General features: G+C 41.4%; 1 protein-coding gene across 5 annotated transcripts in view; it reads right to left on the bottom strand.

Moving 5' to 3' along the window:
* The window catches only part of FAM13C (family with sequence similarity 13 member C), a 133,532-nt gene extending 112,558 nt beyond the window's left edge, over positions 1-20,974 (bottom strand). For 4 of the 5 annotated variants that reach the window (XM_074590406.1, XM_074590408.1, XM_074590409.1 and 1 more), the window contains exons 1-5: positions 20,883-20,974; positions 17,916-18,090; positions 17,497-17,706; positions 15,571-15,754; positions 9,575-9,710 (exon numbers count right to left, since the gene is read on the bottom strand). In XM_074590406.1, coding sequence (XP_074446507.1) covers positions 9,575-9,710; positions 15,571-15,754; positions 17,497-17,706; positions 17,916-18,090; positions 20,883-20,963 — 786 coding nt within the window. In that variant the 5' untranslated portion in view covers positions 20,964-20,974. Of the gene's footprint in view, positions 1-9,574; positions 9,711-15,570; positions 15,755-17,496; positions 17,707-17,915; positions 18,091-19,687; positions 19,964-20,882 lie in introns of those variants that run through there. The other variant, XM_074590405.1, reaches the window with a different exon arrangement.
* Between the last annotated feature and the right edge of the window lie 2,403 nt (positions 20,975-23,377).

Below are 23,377 nucleotides of genomic sequence, written 5' to 3'. Positions count from 1 at the left end.
GAGGGAAAAGGATATACCTAAAGACCTTGTAGCAGTTTCCAGAATTAATATTTTGTTCTGAGTGGAAGAGCTGCAACAGGGTGAGATGAGGACACCGCTCTCAACTTCTTCATTGAAGTGATTTGTAAGTTGATACCAAAGAATTAATTTATTCTTCTATTTTCCACTGTTAATTTTCTTCTCCCTTTCAACCAATTGAAAAGCCGCAATTGAAGACCATACAGGGACAGCAGCAGCCTTTCAACTCTGAAGTTAATTTTCATTAAAAAAAGAAATCCCATGCTATATAAAAATTTCAAAGTAGGGAACATTACATATTGTAGAATCTATTAAGTGGGAAGAAGTTGGAGAGATCCATCATTCCCCTCAGTATTCTTAGGAGCTGACCTGTCCTTTAATTGAAGTTATCATATCACACTTTGAAGAGTTTCTTTGCCTTTTCTAAAGTGGCCATGGCAGTGCCAAGATTCTCAAGAGAGCGAGCTTAATAGGAATATAAAAAATGCTACCGGCCTCTTGTCCACATAAAGGTTTTTATATTTTTTTTCTTTGATTTTGACAGGATATGAGCTTCTCTCCTTTAAAGAAATAATGTAGGTTTCACTAGAGGAAAATGCAGCAACATTTAGAAAGATGTATCTCAGGTATTAGCATAGGTTTGGAAAACAGAAATTAGAGCAAAGCTTTGCAAAGTTGTTTTGTTTGGAGTTTTTTTGTTTTTCTTTTTTTTTTGTTTATATCAAGGTTTAGTAGATTCCTAAGCACACTTTTCAGGAACAGCGTATCTGTGAATTTTAAGCACACAAATAAATTAATCTCCTTCCCGTTTCCCATAGACTTTAGAAACAAACAGACTTCATAAAGACTGACAATTACAGGGATCTGAATTTGCTATAGACATTAAAAACAAACAGACTTTATAAGGAATTACATTTACATGGATCTGGATTTAGATTTCAACTCTCTGGTCAGAAAGTGCAATGACTGTTATCATGTGAATACAGGGGATAAAGAACACTGGAAGAGAAATCAACACTGCTGCTAATAATAACTAAATCATGCTCCAGGCAGATCCAGAAGGAGATCTTGTTTTAGTTGACAAGTTTGCCTTCAACTACAAAGTTCCTAGAAGCATCTTTATTCTACAACTTGCAAGAAAAGACTATTTTCTTTGTAACACAAATTACTAAGGGCAGGTGAAAAGAAAGGCATGCACAGCTCACTGATTATCTAGAATACAGCAGGTTGCTGGTCTGCCAACAGCAGTTTTCACAAGTTGCTTAAGCTTCTAACATGAGCTGTGCTTAGTGGCTGCAAAGGGTAATTAAATAGCTACAGCTCTTTACTGTTCCACAGCCCTTTTAATATTAATTTTGAATACAGCTTATATTCCTCTCCTCCTGCCCCCCACTCCAAAGAGCATTTTGGTTAAGCATGGAACACATTATAGAATATAAATAGTCAGCAAAATAGCTATGAATTTGGTTAGACTAAACATTAACAACATGAAAGCAAGAGTTTGAAGAAAAATAAAGCAGCAGATCAGATATTTAATTAAGGAAATATTCTGCTCATCCATCATTCCTTGCTATTAAGCAGTAGACTGCTTGCTATACTTTCCTGGTGAAAATATGCAAAAGACAAACATTTTTTAGAGGTACTATACGGTTTTGAGTTACGGCGTGCTGCATGTATCTAAACTCATCTCACAGGATATTATTGCTGCATGGTCCTCTTGTATTAACCAATGAAAAAGATCATGAAGCTCAAAGCAATCCATGTAATTCCCAATGAGTTTGAAAATAAAATTAAAAAGAACTAAAATAATATCAGATAGAGAGTTCTACAGCATAATTTCTTCACTTGATCTCTGCCACTGCTCTATGAAAATATGAAAGCCATCATGTACACACTCTGGTAAACCAAAAAGGTTGTGGTTTTTTGGTTTGTGGGGTTTTTTTGTAAAGTAATATATTTTATCTTCCAATGTATTCCCATTCAGCTTGATGTCACGGATGGGAGGAAAAAGAATATAAATAAAACACATGAAAATCCTAAAGCTACAGAGCTTAGGATCTATGAAGAACTCTGTATGTCATCTCTTGTTCTCTTCTACTTACACCCACATACTTATCTTGTGTAGCTTTACCCTTCCCCTGCCTGCAGGGTTTACAGATGGCTCAGCCTTCCCCTGACCCAGTACTCAGGCCCTTCTCCTGCCTGTGCCAGGCAGAGACGCCAGCAGCCCTCATCTTGGCAAACCTCTGCATCTTTCATCCACCCCATGGGCAAGATGGAGGGGAGGTCCGTTTAAACCTGTGGATTTGGGTCCCCTCTCTGCCCAGCTCTCCACACCCAGATTCTGGCATGAGGGGTCTCCCAAAGTAATCAAAAGCTGACCTCCTACGGCTGCTCTCTCATGCAGCCCAGTGACACCAGCAACTCCCAGGCAAACCTCCAGTTGCATACTGGAAGCAATGCTGGGTCAAACAGCTGCATTCCTTCAAGTATTTCCCTGTCCTCTTAACAACTTACAGAAAAATTCAGTCCTGATCAGCATCCTTTACCATGATCATCTCCAGGCACAGCTGACTACCTCACCACTTGGCAGAATAGCCTAAGGCCCACACTATTATTTCTTTACTAGCCAGAATCTTTGTATGCTCATCTGCAGTCCTCTGGGAATACAGCAACATCTAATTAAAGCAGATGGTCAGTGAAAAATCGAAAGGTCAGAATTAAGGTTGTTGACAGAACCTCAGCTTCAAGTGTCCATCTAGATTACCAGCCATGCAAACCAACCCGTGCATGCAAAGCCAAACCGCAGTAATGTTTGTTTAAATTAAAAATGGTCTTTGAACTGACTAGAAATGCACTTGGGAAAAAAGCACATATGGAGGTGTTGTGTTTATTTGCTCTTATTAAAACTTTCTGAAGTATCCTGTTCTTTCCATAATACTCTTAAAGGCTTTTTCCATTTATTTCTTCCAATTTTTTCCACAAATCTCTCTTTTTTTGTTTTGAGTAAAAAAAAGTTCTATCAGTAAATCAGGATAACTTGGACAAAATTTTTCTAACCATGAACCCTAAGTTCAGCACGCAACTTTGCCATACGTTTCCTTTTGTTCCTATGTTTTTGGCTCAAGAGCGTTTGTATTTTTATTACAGGCATATTTCATCCCTTTCCTTTTTTCATAGCAAAATAAAAAGGTACCCAGTATTTAGTTTCATAGTTCTGGAAACTATTTAGCAGAAATGCTGACTCATGAACATTCATTTCCTTTTTTACTTGAAGCAAAGAAATTAAATACTGCAGTCTGCTCTATAGAAAAGCCCCAAATAAACTGGGAGAGAGTGAAACTGCATTACGCTGTAACATCCTAATAAGCTTTCAAGATTCAACCAAGCCTTTCTACATGCAACTACAATAAGTGCTAGCCATATTCCTCCCTCAATTCATGTTGTTTAAATATTTCAGCATGCTTGCATCTTTGCAAATAGGTGAAACAGACTAATTAAAGAGGAACAAAGCAGCCTAGGAACTGCTGGGGGGGTGGGGGTGGGGCGGAGGTTGGAAGGGAGCTAGAGGGGAATCTGCATTCAGAATATGTCTGTTAAATCCACTGTTGCACAGCTCTGCAACTAACTACAATTAAATGAACTACAATTAACTACAGTTAAATGAAAAACGGGATTTTCTTATTTTGATATTTTTTCTGACAGTGGAATTTTTTTTCAGGTTTGTATTCTTCTCTACATTTCTTGCCTGCTTTTCTGATGAAAATGAAAACATTTCCAACTCCCATCCCTAACCTTGCACAAAATGAAAAGCCAGTAAGGGTTTAAAGTAATGTCTTTTTGTTCTCCTACTATTACAGCCAATGACAAGTGAAAAGGCTGAAATATTTTGACGCTTAAATATCACAAGCCTTTCAATAAAAATACTTTTAATTTCCTAAGGGATGACTTTCCTATCAAAGACTTCACTTCTGATGTTGTTTTTTCAAAAAGCCCTGATCATCAGCAAACAAATCAAATTGCTCACGTACACCAAAGAAAAGGATCACAACAGTGGTAAGAGATTTTATTGGTAGTCCTGCCGAGGTAAAGAAAGCGACACGAGCACAAAATAAAAAAGGCTTGCCTTTCATAATGGTTTGGAGGTGAATTCATACCCTTCCTTCATGCCTCTCCGATATCAGTAATTATCTGAGGAAGGAACAGGCTGATGTTCTGACACATTACAAAAATAGAAATGTAATACCTAATTTTAAGATAGGTAGTCAGAACATATTAAAGGGTTATGTTCAAAGGAAATAACAGCTCTGGAGTGAGAGAACAATGCTGACACCAAGTGGAAGAAAATGCTGCCGGCGCCATCGTCTATTGCAACCTTGAGACGCCTGAAAATCTCAGACCCACAAGTCTTAGGTTTAGGTGTTGTGGTCATTTTTTTAAACATCAGAGGAAGACCACACAGATCCTCTGAAAGCAGTTATCTGTGTCATCCTAATGTGCACACTAGCTGATTAATTATAATCCTCTTCCTTGTAGTGTAGCTGATAAGCAAAGCAACTGGCTGCCGCTCTGAACATAGCAGGTATTATTCTCCTTCACAAATTGCAGATAAAGCTCTGTAATCTGTAATCTATGTAAATTCTGAGAGCCTGAATATGGTAGGAGCTTTTGAGACACTCTGTTCACAGCAAAACTGAAAATGGGCATTCAAGGACTGAAAAGTAACAAAGACAAGTCTCTACTGAGTTGGTTTCTGTATCACTTACTGCTTTCCAAACATATTTTCCAAGCCAGAGAGGGTCTGTACCATACCAGTGACCATTTTTAGAAAGACCTTCCCCTCTCACGCGCTTTCTATCATTATTGAATGACAGACAGTGCTCAGCGTAATCAGCTAGTGTGATTGCTTGAGCTCTGTTCTTCTATTATTGATTGCATTAAAGAATCTCAGTATTTCAGTTTGATCGGCTTCCCTCTTCTGTGCTCAAGCTGCTTGTTACAGTAAAGCACAGCTGACGGTGTGCTTCATGTCACACAGCACAGTGTCTCTTGACAGTATTCTCTCCTAGAGCAGACTTCCACAGGAAAAAAATAAATAAATTAAATTATAAAAATCTACATACATACATCCATACAGTGGATAGTGGCAAAATCCACTAAGTCATAGAAAGGGGTTAAAGTGTGACAGCAGTGTCACAAAGCACTTGTGCCGCAAGTCAAGAGAAACCCACAGTTTTCCTGGAGCAAACATTAAGTCAGCGACATTCCCTACACACCCCACAGCTCACTAAAAATGGAGACCAGGCCCGCTCGTCGTTTCCAAGTTACAGATCTCCAGTACAAAGGCCAGTCTGCTACAGATCACAGACACAACACAGAAATAGCACCTCGCTCTCCCTCTGTCCTATTCCTTCCACTGACAGGCAGAAAGGCTCTGGCACTGAAGACCTAGAAGGAGTAATGAGTACTCCAGCCGCATCCACTTTGGTTGTTTTAAGTCACACTTGCATAGGCTACAGCAGGTTTTATCAAATCCTTATGCCTACAGTTGGTAAAATATTCTGCACTGTTTATCCAGAAGGAAGAAAAAAACAACCAAACAAAACAAAACAGAAGCTATAAAAATCTATTGGCCACAATTTTTGTAGGGATACAGGTCCTACTTGATCCTCAATGTATGGCATTTTTTATCCAGTCTTCTGGTTTGGGCAGTACTCAAATACACAATTAAAACTTAATGTTTAATGAGTCCATGCTTTTGCTAAATTTATAAATGTTAGGGAAAATACTTTTTCCATGAATGGGAAATAATACAAAGTTGTCTTTCTATAATGCAACAGCAATCCCTACAGAAACATTGACAAATATCCTGGCAGTTCATATGGTACACACAGGATTTGCTATGTTTACATCCAAACCCAAGTAAAAGTTATTATTGCTAAACAAAGAACTCAAATGAAAGAAAATCAAGACCTGTAGAAGTTTAAACTTAGTAAATTGTAAAGAGCCACAAACAGGAATTGGAATTATGTTCCTCTACCCTTGAAAAATTATTTTGACAAGAAAATTTAGTCTAACCTGGAAATTTCAGTATACTAGATCATGAGATAATGCCTGCTTGTTTGTTCATTCCGAATGGTTTCGACTAATTCCACAAGCATTGTCATGGGATTAGCAAAGTACAACATCAGTTAAATTATTACTGTCCTCCAGATTGAAGACAGTCCATTTGAGAGACCGCAATTTATTTTTTATGGCAACTTCAGATGATAGGGAGGCACGACTTTTTTTTTTTTTTTTTTTTTTAACAAAACAGGGTTAACGCTGAAACGTCCATCTGATCCTTGAAAAAGGCTAAAAACCTGAGATTGACAAAAGTCTCCAGACCACAAAAGCCTTCCCAACAAAATCATAGTTTGAGTAGATAAAGTATCCATCAAATATTCAGTTGCATTATTCTGACCAACTCCAAACCACACTGCAATTTCAGAAATTCACTCTGAGGTGTCTGCGGTCAACCTGCAAGTCCAGGAGAGTGTCCAGCTCCACTTCCCCAGCCCTCTGGATCTCTCCAATCCCTTCATAATGGGGTTCCACGATTGTAGCGAGTAGCTACGTGAGATCCAACCAATAGGCAGTCCCTGCAGCCTTACTGAGACATAGTAAAGCATGTGTAAAAGGACAAAGGAAGAAAACAAGGAATGAGACTTGTTTCCTCAGGGTGTAGGCTTTTCTTCTAATTAATCCCATGCTTTGATGGAGAGACATGCAATGGCTTGTACACACCCACAGGTGTGTACAATAGAAGTCAGGCTTCTATTTGTTTGCAAGACAAAGGTAGCGTGCATAATTCAGGGTGGATTTATCTATGACTTCTCTACAGAAAGGAGATATGAAAAAACACTCGGACTAGATGCAAAAAAAAAAAAATAATCCATAGTAAATTTTTATCTAAAACACAAGATTCACAAGTGATGAGGGCAGACAGTATGACAAATTGCTATTAGCAAGGTTTGGTCCATAATTTAATTGTACTATAGAAGTTAAGCTAATCTTGTACACCTCAGCACAGCTAGTGATACGTTTCAGGTGAAACACAGTTACCTAGAGAGGCCTCAGGTCACAAACACCACCACAGTGTTGTCTAACCTCTTTTTAAAGAATGATTTAAGCCAAGCAGGAAAATCACTTTAGTACCAGTGCACTTTGCAAGCTCTGACAGAAGGTTATAGGACAACTTTAAGAAATGAAACCCTGGCAGGATTTTACAGCATTCCAACTCCAGCCTAAGAAAATAAATAAGTGTACAACATACAGTGGCCAGGAAAAAGGACAAACTAAAATGAATAGTAGCTTGGATATATCTTTTAAACCACTCTCTTTAGATGGAATAGGTGGCACTGAGTAGTCTACTAGCCAGACAGGGTAATAGTTCTGAACTATTAGACTGGTGCCTCTCAAAAACTTGCAAATTTTTCTTCCAGTCTGTCAGCCTGAATCAGCCTGCACAGGTAGAGGTAGGTGGGATGACTCTGGCACTTCAAGATACTAAGAGCTCTGCTCAGAAACAATCGATCTTGCCCATCTCAGCCTAACAAAGACACAACTGGAGGTTAAGCTTATGTCAGCTGTATGGCATGTCTGCCAGGTTGGCATGGCTTTAACTTGTTAAAGCTCAAATAATTAGGGTAACATATAATGTTGAAGGCGGGGGGGGAAGGCATCCCAAAACCAACAACAAAAAAAAAAATCACAGGAATTAAATAGTCCAAATGCAAGTATCTGTGTAACTGCTTTAAGTTATTTCATGAGAAAGAGCCAATAAAAGCAAGTTTCATTTCCAGGAAGCAACAAGGGACCTGAGCCAGGTTTGCCATTTCACTTTTTGCTTGCTTTGCTGGAACTAGAACAGGCACTTTTAATATGTTTGGTTTGTAAACCTAACTTTGATGTTTCCAGTTTAGTGGACTTTGAGCAATTGTTATATTATGAAAGATGAAGGGTACCTATCCAACGTGCTGGGTTTCCTGCCAGAAATTACAAAAACAAGATCAGCCACAGAATACTGAATTCCCTTCTCACCCACAGATGAGAATTCTTTCATAAGCTTACCTCAGAGCAGGAGAGTGCCTCATGGCTATGCCTTGTCTGAGGTTTTATTAAAGAACTTGAAAGGATCTTTTTAGCAGAATTCTTTCCCACATCACCACAATCCCAGACAGACTGTGACATTTTGCAGAATTACAGGGAGGGAAGTTGCTTCTAAAACAAAAGCACTGCAGTAGAAAGCCAGGTTTCCTGGCTTCTCTAATACCCTTCCAACTTCCTTTAGCTGCTGATGCTGCTTCTAGTTTTGTACGCAGAAGCAGATACAACAGGACAACTAATATTTTATCGTTCATGCTCGTTTGAGTACAGGTTGCAGGAATTCTCAAAGGTGGTAGTGACATGGGACATCTTCAGAGAGTACGGGCAGCTGGAGGTGTGGGCTCCAACACTGTCTTTATGTGAAACAACCCTAGTTTTAGATTTTGGGCCATGTCCTGTGATATAGCAGGAATATTTCAGAAACATCCTTATATCAGTGTATGTTTTTCTCCGTACCTACGGCTGTACAGGATTTATTTTAAAAGAGAGGTTCCAAGGAGCAGTACAGTCTCAATATTCAGTTTGGGATACATAAGATGCTCCAAATGCTGAATTTGACTTTGTATTAGAAGTCTGCTGGTTTTCCTTAACACACATGCTTGGAGAAAGAACCCAGGAAAGTAAGGAGTCGCAAACACAAGCACCATGATCTACAATTACATACAATGCAAATCCCTTATAATCCTTCACCTGATTTGGCACATTGCTATCCATCTAGTCACGAACCGCAAGGATGTGTGGTAACTGCGTGGTGCAGTACTAAACTGTAGGTTTTGCTACAACACTTCCTTCATGTCTTCTTGTAAAAATCAATTTCAAGTTAAGCAGCAATGACACATCACATCACAAACTGAAAACAAGACTTATATTGACCCTGTCCCTAAACCAGCATTTGTCTATCATGTTTCTTCCACCAGGAGACTTTTGCCAAAAAAGGCAAAAGAGGAATCAAAGTACTAACAAAGTTTTAGAAAAGAATATGCCCAAGGAGAGGCTGAAATATACACAGTGAGCTCTGGAAACGTGAGAGGGGTTTCACCCTTCTGGTTTTGCTTTCCTGCATCATCACTGTACAGCCAAACACACACAAAATAAGAAGTGCTTCATTAGAGGAAAAATCCAGCAGCTTTGATCTAACAAACCTTGGCATCAAGATATTTAAATTGGAACAACTTGGGATTTTATTCTTGACCTTTTACTTTTGCGGGTGCATTTTTTTTTCAAAATCAGAATTTTAAACACTCATGTTTCCCCTCTAGCTTAGGCATATGATGAATATTTACATTGCTGGCAACAAGCTATAGTCGTTAATTACATTATGTATAAGCAAATACGTTTCCATTTGTAGCTTAGAACCTAACGAAGCACTTTTGATTACTTGCTGAACCAATTAACGTAACTTTCTTACCTGAAGGCCATCTGCTTGTCTCTGTGAAAAACAAGCGTTCAGGTCAACAAAAAGCATCTCATGATCTTGAAGCAAATACAGCAGGAGGCCATTGTAAAGCCTTTGTTCTCCACAAGCCAAGGGACTGACAGGGATCCTAAGGGAAGCGAAGAGGGATTAAGTTTGGGAGCTCTCAGATCAGGAGCTAGCGATGAGTCACACAGGGAGCCCCCCAGTACCCAAGATAATTCAGCTAAGCAGACAGCTAGAAGACTGGATAAAAGAGAGTGCCAGCCTCATTTCCCAAAGGTGACTGTTGGGACAGGGACAAACTTAATTTGGTGGGTTCACAACGCTGGGAGCCTCACGGTGACGGAGCCCCAGTTTGCTGCAGCAATTCACAATACAATGAATCTTTGAGGCAGCACAACAAAATAGTTAGAGCTTGACAGTAACTCAGCGATTAAGTTCATAAAAATCAAGGATGACAAGGACAAAAAAAAGCCTTAGAAGTCTGCCATCACACACTGGCATTGAGGCTGGAAGAAAGGCATTTTGTTGTTCTAGCTTAGTTTATGAAGGTGAACTTTCATGGCTAGAATGTCTTATTACCAGAACTGCCTGAAAAAAAAACACAGGTAAGAAGCTGTTTCAGTGCAAAAAATTATGAGTTCACAGATATCAGGCACATAGAGTGGAACTTCCACACACTCCTGTTAACGGGTTTTGTTTTGGTTTTTTCTTTCTTTTTCTCTCTTTTCTTTTCCCCCTCTTTTTTAAATAAATAGTAGTTGAACTTTTACTATCCACACAAAAAGTCTAAATTGAAATAATTTAATTAAAGTCAGGGGATTCTTTATATGGGATTTTAACCTCATTCCCTGAAGGAACTATGTATTTCCTCACTCCACCCCCTGCCCCGTGAACTGTTTGGAAGTTTGGAGGACATTTACATAAATGCTGTCGCCTTAATCCAGCTTCTCTAGCCATGCTGCACCAACTCAGTTCAACCCAGCACAATATTAATATTTAAACAAGAAATTCATAAACTCTGGAGACTAATGTGGAGACGTACACACACCAGTCTTCTGTTTGCCAAATCAGTACATTCATTATTAATTTGTGATTTTAAAGTACAAATATACGCACTGGGCCCAGTCCAATTAAATACATGCACTGAGCCCAATTGCCCTCATTCACGTTCTCCTTTTGTAAGCTTACTGTTATTTCTGTAAGAACTTGAATTTGGGCTCCTTTTGAAAGATGATGGTTTAAGCAGACTTATAGCCAGGTACAACGTAGACAGATTTACAGGATAGACTACTGCGTCATCACATCTTTCTTTAGGGTTGGCTAACATTTCTCCTTCTTAGATTCCTCCTGTTCTCAGAACAGACTCAATTTCTCCACAAAAAGCAAGCCCATGTGTAAAACCCGGTTGACCGAGCAACAGCCTTTCCTACATGCAACAGTCCTAAGAGATTATTCATCGCTTACCCAAACATTAAAACCCTCTACTTACAGGCCATAGAAGCAATATTTTTAGTCCCTTGCCTTCTTTTTCTCAGCTTCTTTCTTTAACCTAGACGTACGTTCTCGAATCCATCTCTGCCAGCTGTTAACTCTTACCAGCAAGGAGCACTCCACAAGATGTCCATTAAGAAGATAAACAGCTCTCACCCTACTTATTGGGTCCCATTTTTCGTGACTAGCGGCCTATATTTTGGGTCAAACAAATCTAATCAATACTCTGGGATGCGACCCTACAGCTGACTCCAAATATCAATATCTGCCCATTCACAGATATTCACGGGCAGAAACAGATGGGTATTCCAAATATAGAAAATACATTTTTAGTTTCCTCTGCAGCCACCTTCCACAATGACTTTCAATTAATTTTGGAAAATAATCACTTCCTGCCTCTTCAGATACTTCTGCTGCTAGCAGAAACTGTGTTATCAGGCTGTGTAGGGGAACCATGTTCATACACTGCTGAATCCAGGACATGTTCCTAGGAAGAGCACAGCTACTGAAGTACATTCTGCACTTCACATAAAACCCCTGTAATCAGTTGCAGTACAAATGAAACACAGGAGAACACTCACTACAAATAAGGAACAATTCAAACTTGGTCATCAGGAATCAGCCACTGGTATCCTTGAGCCTAAACCTTTCAAAGTTGCTTTGCCACAAAAATGCAAGCTAGAAAATCCATGCAGTCCCTTGCCTTGGCTTTTTTCCAGGAGATCTGCCAAGGTTCCCTGCTGGCAGTGGCTTGTATATGAGGCTTGCTGCACATTTACAGAAAGAATGAGTCAAAGTGAGTAGAAGCAAACAACTGGTTGGCTAGTATCCTTGTACACTCATGCAGGAACTACTTACTGAGGTTAGTAGCAGAAATCTCTTTACCAAGATGAGGCATAATGAAGTACCCACAGAAATTTAAGTAACAGCAGTTGAATCTCTGATAAAAGCAGAGCAGCTCATACTTGTTGGTGTTTACAGAGACTACCAGGACATGAAACAGCTCACAAGAAGAATGAATGGCAACAGAAATAAATAGTTCAGAGGATAAGCAGAAAGAAATAAACAGCAGAAACTGACAAAAGAGTGGAGCTTAACAAAGAAAGCGTAGGGAGTAGTAGCCACCTGAATTTTGGCCTACAAGTTGCACTTTTTGTTCCTCTTACTTAGGAGGCAAGGACATGAATGCTGCATCATGCAGATATTAAGACTGAAGTCTCAAAAGATAAGAAACAGATGGCAGGGTCAAAAATCTAAAAGAAAAGCAATCGGAAAGGTGCTAGTGGAGCAACTTAACAGCAGTGAACATAGCTTAACTCAGTCTCACTGGCGAAAAACAGCATGAGGGAGGGAGGCCAGTAGAAGAAATCACAAGGACCTGGTTTGCAAAGAAGACTAAGGATAAAATGAAACATTTTACTCAGTTAACGCTTTTCTGAAATACGCCTTCATTTCTTACCCCCACCTTTGGGTCCTACCACCCTGAACAGGGACAGGAAGCTGTCTAATTACTAATAATGTAACAGAATAATGCCAATATGAGTATTTTAGTTAAATATCCAATACAAGCAGTATCAAAGTAAGGGGGTACAATAAATTAAAAATAGAGAAGAAACAGCTTATTTAACATTCAGTTTTCACACAAACAATTATATTAGTTTCCTAGCATTTAAAATTCGTGATAATAGGAGTTCTCTGTGATCCTGTAACTAGACTTCCAATATAATACCTCTGCTAAGGCTTATATTTTTTTTGTGTTGCAATTACCACAGTTACTAATTATGAAGTATGTGCCGTTTCGGCTTGCAAGGTTTAATGAGCAGCAAGTTTTATATTCCAATTTTGTGTCCCGATGGCCCGTATGTGTTCTGTGTTCCAACTACTGAATATTCCAACTCAAGTTATTTCAATGAAACTATAAGCATGACAGGTCTCCACAAATAAAAGTGTCAACAGATTGAGACAGGTGATAATCATGGGCAGAGTTTACACTTGAATATAAATAGATCAAAAATGTAAAGTAAAAAGGCTTATAAACAACCTAGTTTACTTGTTTAATGTCAAAGAAGGAAGAAGTAATTGCACAAAACCGCAGATTGCCAGAATAGATGCAGATTTTAACACCTGCAATGAATTAGTGCTGTAAGTGGAGCTGACATTACATCCAAAGGTTATTTCTAACAATTGCATGGGGTAGGCATTTCTGCAGATTAGATCTAGAGTTGTTTTTTTCCATAACCTGCACGTTCTGACTGAACAACTCTAGCAAATACTACCCAACATGTCTCACTTTCCAGTGAATCTACACTCTGGCTGCCAAATGTTTCATAATGTGGCGGCTAATTGCACTAATTCTTGCTCTGAAAGAGGTAAAGGATATTTATGACTTTATTCCCTGTGTCAGTAGATACAGTTTGCCACATTAGACTACCTTGAATTTTGCTGCTGTACAGGACAATACAAATGGTTTATTCTGAATCATTTGAGGCCTCAGGTCACTCAGCAGGAAGTGGTATGGCAATGTCACTGAGAGAAAGTCGCAGTTGCAAGGCTCTCCTCCCCACCCAACTACCAAAAAGGTGATGTTTCATAATCCTAGGAGGTAACTCTCCAAGGATAGCACTAATTAAACACTTTACAAAAAATGAGCTCCAGACTGGCTGGTTTCTCCCCCAGAGCTGGCGAGATCAGAATGACTGTAAGAAGCTGGAGTGAATGTTCATAGGGCAGATATACTTCTAATTATGGTAGCTGTGTTGTCTTCACAAGTCACTCTGGTAGGGAAACCTGATACTGATCGTTTTCAAGGCTTCTCAGGCAGGTCATTGCCACAAGCATTTAGTTTAGCACTAAGTGTACTTTAAAAACCAGACGGGGGGCATGTTCAAAAGTAGCTGGACCATCTCCAAAGACACAGCGGGTTGCTTAAAAACTGAAACAGCTCATCAATCAATAAGGGAGCCTCCTGGATTCTTATGTGTTGATACAGAAATCAGTGGGTGCACATTCAGAGGATTTGGGAACGGAGATAAAGGAATAAAATAAAGTATTCTTGCATGGGTGTGCATGCACAGAAGCCCCATGTGATAGCAAAGGGGGCCTGATGGCAGGAGAGCGAGGGTCAGTGCAGTCCTCATTGATTTAGTGTGGGGGTCAAGGGATAGATTTTTGCTGAAGGACTTTTGGCATCAGCCGTTTACCTGTTTAGAGGTATCGCCACACAACTAATCCAGACACTGGGAAGTAAACCTCATCTGCCTACACTCATTTACTAATTTTAGCATGCAGATATTAAGGAACTTGGGGTTTGGTCATAGAACTGCTTTGTTCTATCACTGAATATCCTCCATTGTCAAGCCTGTTCTCACAGGAGCAAACGGCATAACTCCTACCACACCACATGTCACTGGATTCTTGTCCCTAGCTGTACTCTCGCTAAAGTAAGGATCCTTTTACTTATACCACCTGCAAAGGTTAAACTCTGGTACATCTGGTGATAAGCCCACAGGGCAGGTAAACAGACATAAACATGGAAACCTATGGAAACAGCAGCAAGGTTTAAGAGAGCAGTTCTCCAAAACAAACCCTGTGATTGATTTCTTATATGCTTGGTACCAATTTTTATGACTGTATCTTTTTAATAACTTGCTTGTCATCCCATACAAAAGAAGTGAAAAACCATCAAGGTTTCTTTTACTGCATAGAAAATACTAATTGTTAACATGTACATTTTTGCAAAGTGGCATTAAGCTGAAATGGCTATGATCCACTAAAACAAAGGTTTACAAATTATAAGACAGGTATAAGCATTTTAACATCCTCTAGCGTCAACATGAAGGATAGGATACAGAACCAAATTGTTCCAGCTTCACTGGAAAATCTTCCATTATCATATCACTCTAGGCTGTTCCTTCACCACCCTGACTTGCATGACGTATGCCCTTCCACCTTTCTTTTTTACCATCCATTTAAGCGCCCACTCACCATCATCCCAAACATACCTTCTCTAGCTTCAGCCAAGCACTCACTGCTTGTGAGCTCAGCTGGTCTCTGGATGTCAACTTCCATTTTAGTGACAAGGGCAGAACAAGTTACTGCTCTTTCTTAATAGAGAAGATATATCAAATACTATTACAAGATCAAAGTCAGCCTTAGCTTTTCAAAATCAAGGCTAAAAACTAAGTAGCCTCCACAGCCAGCACTCAGTTTGGCTAAGAAAAGAGGAGTAGTTCTCATTAAACAGCTCTCCATCCCTCATGTCTCTTCTTTTCAGATGGTTTCTTACTTAAGGCTGGCCCTCTACAGTCAGCGCCTAACAGGATGAAGGTGGTCAGCCAGCTCAGAATCAGTCACGTCTGCCCATAATATACTATATAAGCATTTAACTTTCAAAATGCTGCACTTACTATTAGACGTACAGTTATGACAGAAAGCCTCGTTGTAAAGTGTGATCTAGTGGTACTATCTAAGGTAACTAAATAGAGAGCACTCACTTGAAAAGAACAGGTCCAAACACAATGGCTAGGTTTTCCAGAGTCATGAAATTCACTGCACTGTATGTCGCCACCTTTAATAGGAAAGCAGACAGGAACTGAAGAAGGTTTTGATGGGCTTTGGGCAGGCAGCTGAGCAACTGTCTGAAGTTCTCTATGCATTCTGTTGTGTGGACTTTGTGCTCTGTGCGGGAGGGGGAAGAAAAGTTATTACATAGGTATTCCTAATAATAATACAATTCCATCACAGGCATTATTATAGATCTGAAAAAGATGGAAGGCTTTAAAATATATTAGAGCAAAGTGAAGAATAAATATGTCCTAAACAAAGAATTTATATGCTAAATCTTGACAACAATTTTCACATATTAATATTAAACTAGCATGGATTTTCCAGATACTGAGTTTTATATGCACTGTTTCTGCTATTCTTCCTATTATAACAGAATCCTCTAGAACTTGCTGCTTTTTTAATGGAATTGCAGGCAGTAGTCATGTACCTGAATCCTTAAAGCTGCCTTTATAGGTGATACAGGATTGTCAGCCTTGACTCTCCCCAGAGATTTTACACATGCTGTGAATCTCATTAAGAGGAATAAGAAATTGTACCCTTTCAGCCCCACATCATCTTCATTTCCTGACTAATTGGTAGTTCTCGGTCTCAAAACATTTTTGTTCTATAAATATGCAACTGTAGTTACACAAGAGATGCTTAAAAATCTAAATTGGGGATACTTAGCATTTTCTTGGTTCTCATTCTTCAAAGAGTTACAAGGCAGTAAATGGGTTCACAAACCACTCTATTTGATCAGCAGTTCAAAATTAGTATGATAAAGTCTCCCGGTTATTAGAACTGAGATGACAGTACTGCTCAATAACTGGCAGCTGATGCACAGATTTGCCATAGATCACCAGGACACATCTGCGTAGCTTTGACATTGTGAATAGCAAATCATGCCCTAAAGGGCAATTTTAGCCCTAAAATATATATTTCATAAAGGCCAAGACCCATGGTGCTCAACCTATTAATGAGAAATATGGAAAACAGGATGGAGAGGGGGGAAAAAAATACAAAAGGAAAAAAAAAACAACCCCAAAACGGACAGTAAGACTGTTCCGTGTAGTCAAAACAAGGGGCTTGCAAAAACCTGTAGATCTTTCAGCATAGATTTTCATAGTTCATGAAAATTATTCCTTTCTCTTTCTTCCTTTTTTTTTTTTGTTAAATATGTATGTAACTTGGCACTTAGTAGATGAAGTTTGAACAAAAGCAACAAGCAATCTAACCCACGAAATCCACTTATTTGTATGCAAACACCTGAAGCAGTTATCACTCAAAATCACTGGGCAGAAGCATCTGAATTCATTAGCTCAGCCATTATAGACGTGAATAGGGAACTAAGCAGTGTATTGCTGTAGGTACTCAACTTGGCTTTGCATGTTGAATGCTTCATGCTGCTCCACACACTGCTGTGCAAGAAGACTGTAAGAAAACAAGTAAAAAGTACTAAATAGGAACAGGGATGTTCAAAAAGGCTCCTGTACAAGAGAAGGTTAAATTTCCACTTGGAAGAGAGAAGTGAGGCAGTGGCTATATAAAGACACAAGCAGCATTATGATGGCAATTAGATGAAAAATAAAAATATTATCACAATAACAAGTAAGGTATCCAATTTAAAAAAAAAAAAAGCATGCAGAATGGGTACTTTGTCAAAGAATACAGGATTGGATAGCAGAACGCCTTCCCACAGGATGTTGGGGAGCCAAAAATGCTTAATGAATTCAAAAGACTGGCCCATCAAAAACAATTAAACATCAGTCTTAGGTTAAGGAAACTTAAATCCTTGTTTATAGGAAGGTGCAACGAACACGTTATCTGTCACTGTCAGAGAAAGAACAGAAGCTTGGAAGGTGCCCATTCTGTACCTTGGAAAGTTTTTAGCAAGCCAGAACAGATGTTGTCTGGAAAAACAGCCACTGGCAGTTCTTTCAGGAAGAGTTTCAGGAGACTAGCCACAGAATCAACATCTCCATCATTAATAAGGTCTACTTTTTCTCCTTGATTGTACTTCTGCTTCAATTCCTTGATTTTAGTTACTGAGCCGCTGATTCGAAATATACCAACACGCTCCAGACCTGTTTAAGAAGAAATACAAAACAGTAAGCAACAGTTGCATTACCATACCTGTGTGATGAGAACTGGATCTCAAAAAGCCAGAGCTCCTCTTAGAAAGCATAATAATCATAAAAATAGACTTTTCAGCAGTTATAGCTGAAAAGTACCACTTAAAGAACAACAGTTTTTGGAGACTGAACATGAGCTTTCAGAAAAAACGTGAACTTACCAAACATTTCTAGGTACTCCACCATCTGTGTCACAAGAAAAGGAACTCCACATTCCGTTGCATCCTGTATGAGGGTTTCCAGAGGAACACCAAATGTGCTTCTTTCTCTGCTGCACTGTAGATCTGGTGAGACTTTATTTGTTGTGTGCCTGACTTGAACAGATGATAATGATTTCTGAGGAATAAAAACAGGCAAGTGATAAGCAGAAACCAGTTTTTATTATCTTAAGTTACAAGGGTCTACATCTTAGGTAAAATTATTGTCCTCATTGTAGCATCTTAGTACAGATTTTACTTATACTGCATGTTCTTAAAAGACTAATATAATTCTTCTTCTCTACAGCTGAGACAGGACCTGCCATGGGGTAAATCCTAACAGAAGCCATTCACACCTACATTCAGAGAAAATGGGGGTCCAGGTCAGGGCGAATACCCTGTTTAGGGCAAGAAGGGGTTGCTAAACCCCTTCCTCAAGAAGGGCCCCTGCAGTCAAGGAAAAGGCTGACTAAGTGCTAGCGCACAGCCCTCCAACCCCGTGAAATTTGTGAATTTCTACCCAATTCACAAAGACAAGAAATGCAAGATTCATGGAGGAGCCAGAAGAGGAACTTAAGCAGCAGCCACAGCACTGGTAAAGGGTTCCCGTCCATTCGCCTATTTATTCTGAATTTCTTACCCCAATAACCAATGCAAAGACGTACATGAGACATCATGAACACCCTCGGGAGGTACTTTTTCATCTCGCTAGGATGGGGAGGCTGCCCAGTGTGTGCGGGCTGAAAAGCCGGTGAGATAGTGCAGGGGTGCCTGGGCCCAGGGCAAGGCCCAGGCTGAGGGGCCTGCGTGAGGAGAGGCGGGGGCTGCCCTGGGCCGGGCGGGGATGGCTCCAGAAGGTTCCGTGACTGGGCCCCACTGAGCCCCTCAGTCCCTCGGGGGGATGTATTTAAGGAAGGGGGAAATGCCGCCTGGCCATGAGGAGCCCTTACTCCCTCATCCTCTTCCCCTCCTCTGCTTTGCCTTACAAACAGATGACATTACCCACTGTGCCACATTTTATCCTCATTTTCCTCCCAGGCAAGCTGTGCTCGCAGTCACAGAGAGGACCCATTTCCACCACGCAATGAGAACAGAAGTCCAAACCGGGAACGCCCGGATTTACCAGTTCTGCATTCAGGAACGTTTAGACAGTCCCCGCATTTCTTTTCAGAGGGGAATTCTAATTTTTTGTAGCATCATCCCAACACATTCCAAAACTAGCCTCTTCTTAAATGTTTTTATCACAATGTTTTCAGAGGGGAAAAAGGAAAGACTTCCCTACAGATCTGTAGCAGAACCGCTACAGAAAAGCTGTTTTTCAGCTCCTAAGGTACACGCCTCCAGTAGAGCCACAAGCCGGAGCTCGGGGATGCCGCGTCCAGCCCCGCTGCTATGGCGGGGGGGAAACACAGACACCCCTGAAACACTGGGACACCATTTTGCTCTCACGGCACATAAGCAAGCTTAGAACGTGGTGTTAATGCTAAATTCCCTATTACCCAATAGAACCAATATCAGAGTGTACCAAACGTATTTTACAACATTTTTATATACAAGCTGCGAGGTGTTAAAAAAAAAAAAAAAAGCCTCTAAAGTATCTATGATATATCACTTTAAATACCTCCTTCTTTCCCTCCTCAGATGCAGCAGTTGGGTTAGGGGAAGAAGCGCAGCCTTCTCGGGCAGAAGAAAAGATGTAAGGAAGGACTCAAGAAGCCAGATTTAAGTTCACTTACACAAAGTGAAAGGGAGGTGCTTGCTCCCATATTAGACCGCAGGAGTGCCAGTATTTCAGCTGCGCTGCTCAGAAGACACCATCGCCTTTCTTCCCCTCACAAATCCATGCAGTCCGGCCAAAGCTAACTGCAGCCATTCGGCTGTTCCTCTGTAATTAACTCATCGTGGCATAATTGCTAGGCATCATCTTAATCAGTAGTTTCACTCCAGATTTTGTCAAAGGTAGAAATTAACTGCTAGTAGACATGGACTGCTTGTAGCCAAGGCTTGCTGCTGGAGGCACATCGTACGAGCTGACGGACGTGTTACCATCAGGAGATGTTTCCATGGCACCTAACACACACAACGGCATGGCTTCCTGAAGCACACTGATCGTGTGCTTGATATTTGCTTTTGAGTGGTGTTTTTTAATGCCAGTTTGCAGATATTCACGCTACCTGCTGTCTATTCTGCCTGCTAGCAGTAGTGAGTAAAATATTTTGAGATGGCTGACAGTATATACGTATTATAGATACTCATTTATATAACACCTGCACAATCATTTGATAAGCACACAAACAAAGTTCCATCCAGCCTTTGAAATATGGAAGATGTAGATGCTGTTAAGCCCAACATCTTCTATTGTAATGCTTTCACATACAAAGCCTCTCCTAAGAAATAAGTCTCAATGAAGCAAGTGCTGTTGCAGTTAAATCTAATTGGGGGAGATTCTTAATACAAATCTGGTAGGTACATACAAAACAAAACCAAAACACACATAGCAAAAAAGAAAATACAGGTGCTGAGTCAGACCCCCCTTGGTGGAGTCCTAGAAAAACAGGAGTTACTCTTCCGAGGCACTGGACTGCTGGTTCAGCACAGACAGCAGAGGCAAATCCCCCTTCTTTAGGAGAGGAAATACCACATAAAAAATAGTGCAGATTTTTAGCCCACTTACCTCTCCACAACATCCCACGACAAGGTCTGCAAATGCTATGGTTTAAGGCTTTCTTGCCCTACAATTTGAGGATTTCCTGCACACCTGGCACGAGAAGAGACCTCACATTTGGGCATGCCAACCCCCACCACACAGGTGCAGCCAGGCATGGCCAAATCACTAGAGAGTAGGGTTCATGCCCAGGCAAAAATTCCTCACTGCCACCTCTGCTTGCTCCAGGTCTTGCCTTTCCAGCCCTCAGGAAATTATTAATTTACCTTGCTGTGCAGCAGAAGATGCCGGCTGACAAAGCTGGTCCAGCAGGCATTTAATCCCTTTCTCCACAGCGCATGGGCCATTCCTGCAGCACGGCTGGCTCTCCCCAAGCCCATTTTAGCTGGTGACATGCAAAGCTCAGCCTTCTCCTCAACACCACCACTCCCAGAGCCCCCTCAGCTGCTCTGCCCACGGGCTGAACTGGAGGCAGATGCCACCATGCTCAACAGCCCAGCCTCCCCAAAAGTAGCAAAAGAGAGGACTCCACCACCCCATGGCTACCTGCTGGCACCTGCCCAGCAGCCCTCCCCACCCCCCAGGCAGGGGCAGCCTGGCCTTGTCACAGCAGATGTGTTCCACCTGGTCCCATCACCACAGCTGTGGCTGATTGAGGGATCCTGTGCCTGTCCAACCCCTCCACCACTGCCACATTAACCACTTCACAGCTAAGCCTGTTCAAAGCTGTTGGTCCCACAGGCAGTGCCAAGGATGATGGTGCTGTCCCCAAAACCGCTCCATATAAAAGCGACCGCTAAAAAAGAGAAGAAAATATGTTCATCCTCCCATACCCCACGGGGTGACTGCCCTTCTCTGTCACAGCAGTATGGCATCCAGCGCTCACATCTGAGAGGATACAGGGGCCATTTTGGCGTGTAGCATCCCCTCCCTGCTGCATTCAACTCCTCTGCCCCACTACTGCCCTCCAGCCACCAGAAACAGCGCTTTCCCTCCCTCCATGCCCTGATATACTTTATGGCTGTGTTTGCAAGGCAGCAGGGGCAGGAGCAGCTCTCCCCCACCTTCGCTGGGTCCCTTTGGGACAGACAAAAGCACAAGGTGCTCAAGCTAATGGTGCTCTTGGGACAGCAGCAATTTGCTCGCTGCAGAGAAACATCTCGCAAAAGGCCTGTGCAAAAAAAACCCAACAACTTAAAAATTCATAAACTCTCTTTGCTCCCCACCCCACAGCAAATTTTCACCCTCCGTTTTATTAGATGTCATAGGAACCCTTCTGACTTGTCACTCCCCCATGCTTCAGGGGTAAACTCTAGGCAAATACCTTTTAAAGCAACAAATTCCCGGCTTGAGCAGCAAGCACAATTTTTTTTTCTATTGGATCATCACAGGGCAAACAAGGCAGCAGCAGCTCCAATCAGCTGCTTGGTCTCTACTGCTCCTCTAACTGCAGTTATTGACGAATTTGTTTACAAGACCTACCTGTTGGGTCCAAAATTGAAATTCAGTGAGGCTTATAGAAAATGAAGACATTTCAGTTTCCCAGAAAGCCTGCAGCAGCTAGAGGGCACACGAGACTTGCCGGAGTGGTGGTCCTGCAAACCTCACTTCAGAGACAGCACCGAGACCAAGGCCCTGGACAGGATTTTCCTTTTGTACGAAGTAACACAGTTCAGAGGGATGATTTCTCCTGGCATTGCTGTTGTACAAAGAGCAGAAGGCTGCAGGCAGCACAAATTAAACATATAACTGCTCATACTGTGTAGCCCTTTCTTCACAGCCTCTGGATCAAAGTCAGCCCCTGCAGGACTTCAGCTATATGAATAGGATGTGTGGTGCTTTGAGCAGCCACCCTGACTTCAAGGGCCGCATCTAAATTAAAACCAAAACTGTTGGCCTCCCAACACCCTGCCGCCCAGGGGAAGGCTTGTGAGGAAAGGCAGTGCCCTGGCCTGGGTGGTGTGAGGGGCTGGGAGGGCTTCGGGGGTTGCTTTTGTACTGTCTACACTGGGCACGGCGTCCAGCTACTGGAAGAGATGCTTTTTTAGGCTTGCTGATGTCTCAGAAAGATAGAGAAAGAATAAACATGAAAGGAAAACAGAAAAGTTTAGTCATCTTCCTTAGAAAACAAGCCTTTTTACAGAAGCATTAAGAACAGCAGGATCCCTGTGAGAGAGGGCAGAGGTAAATCCACTGTCAGCAGCAGTAAAAAACAATAGCAGCAAGAAAAATAATTAACCGAGGCTTTACGGTTCATTTCAGAGTTCTCTTTCAAAATGGCAAGCAGCCTGTTCTGCTAACCTAGTGATCTGTGTCTCAGTTGCGGGAGTCGCCAAGCGCCCAGCCAAATAAGAAAGAAAGCCCTTCTTGGTGGGCAAGAGCTGAGCAGCCAGAGGGGGTGCCCTGCGGGGAGGCCGTTGTGGGGATGCAGCGTGGGCCATGCCGCTGTCCCTGCCCTGTCCCAGATCCAGCTGGAGAGGCTGCGGTGCCTCTGGGTTCGAAGTAAACACTGGGGAAAGCAGCCCTGCTGATCCCAGCTGAAGAGTAGCTTGCAAACTGCAGCCTTTGAGTGCGGGATGCTCTGGATCAGAGTAGAAGTGTGGGGGTTCATAAATAAATGCGCAAAGCCTGACCTGAAGCAAAGAAATTCAATCCAATTGCAACTGCTAGCCGGCCCCTCCATGACCATGACATTATCCTCATTATCCAGTGACAACTTCAAAAGCGACTTTTCAAGGATACGCAGGCATACAACACTGAT

The sequence above is a fragment of the Larus michahellis genome, chromosome 6, assembly GCF_964199755.1.
Source record: "Larus michahellis chromosome 6, bLarMic1.1, whole genome shotgun sequence".
NCBI classification, from domain to species: Eukaryota; Metazoa; Chordata; class Aves; order Charadriiformes; family Laridae; genus Larus; species Larus michahellis.
This window is presented reverse-complemented; position numbering and strand designations above follow the sequence as displayed.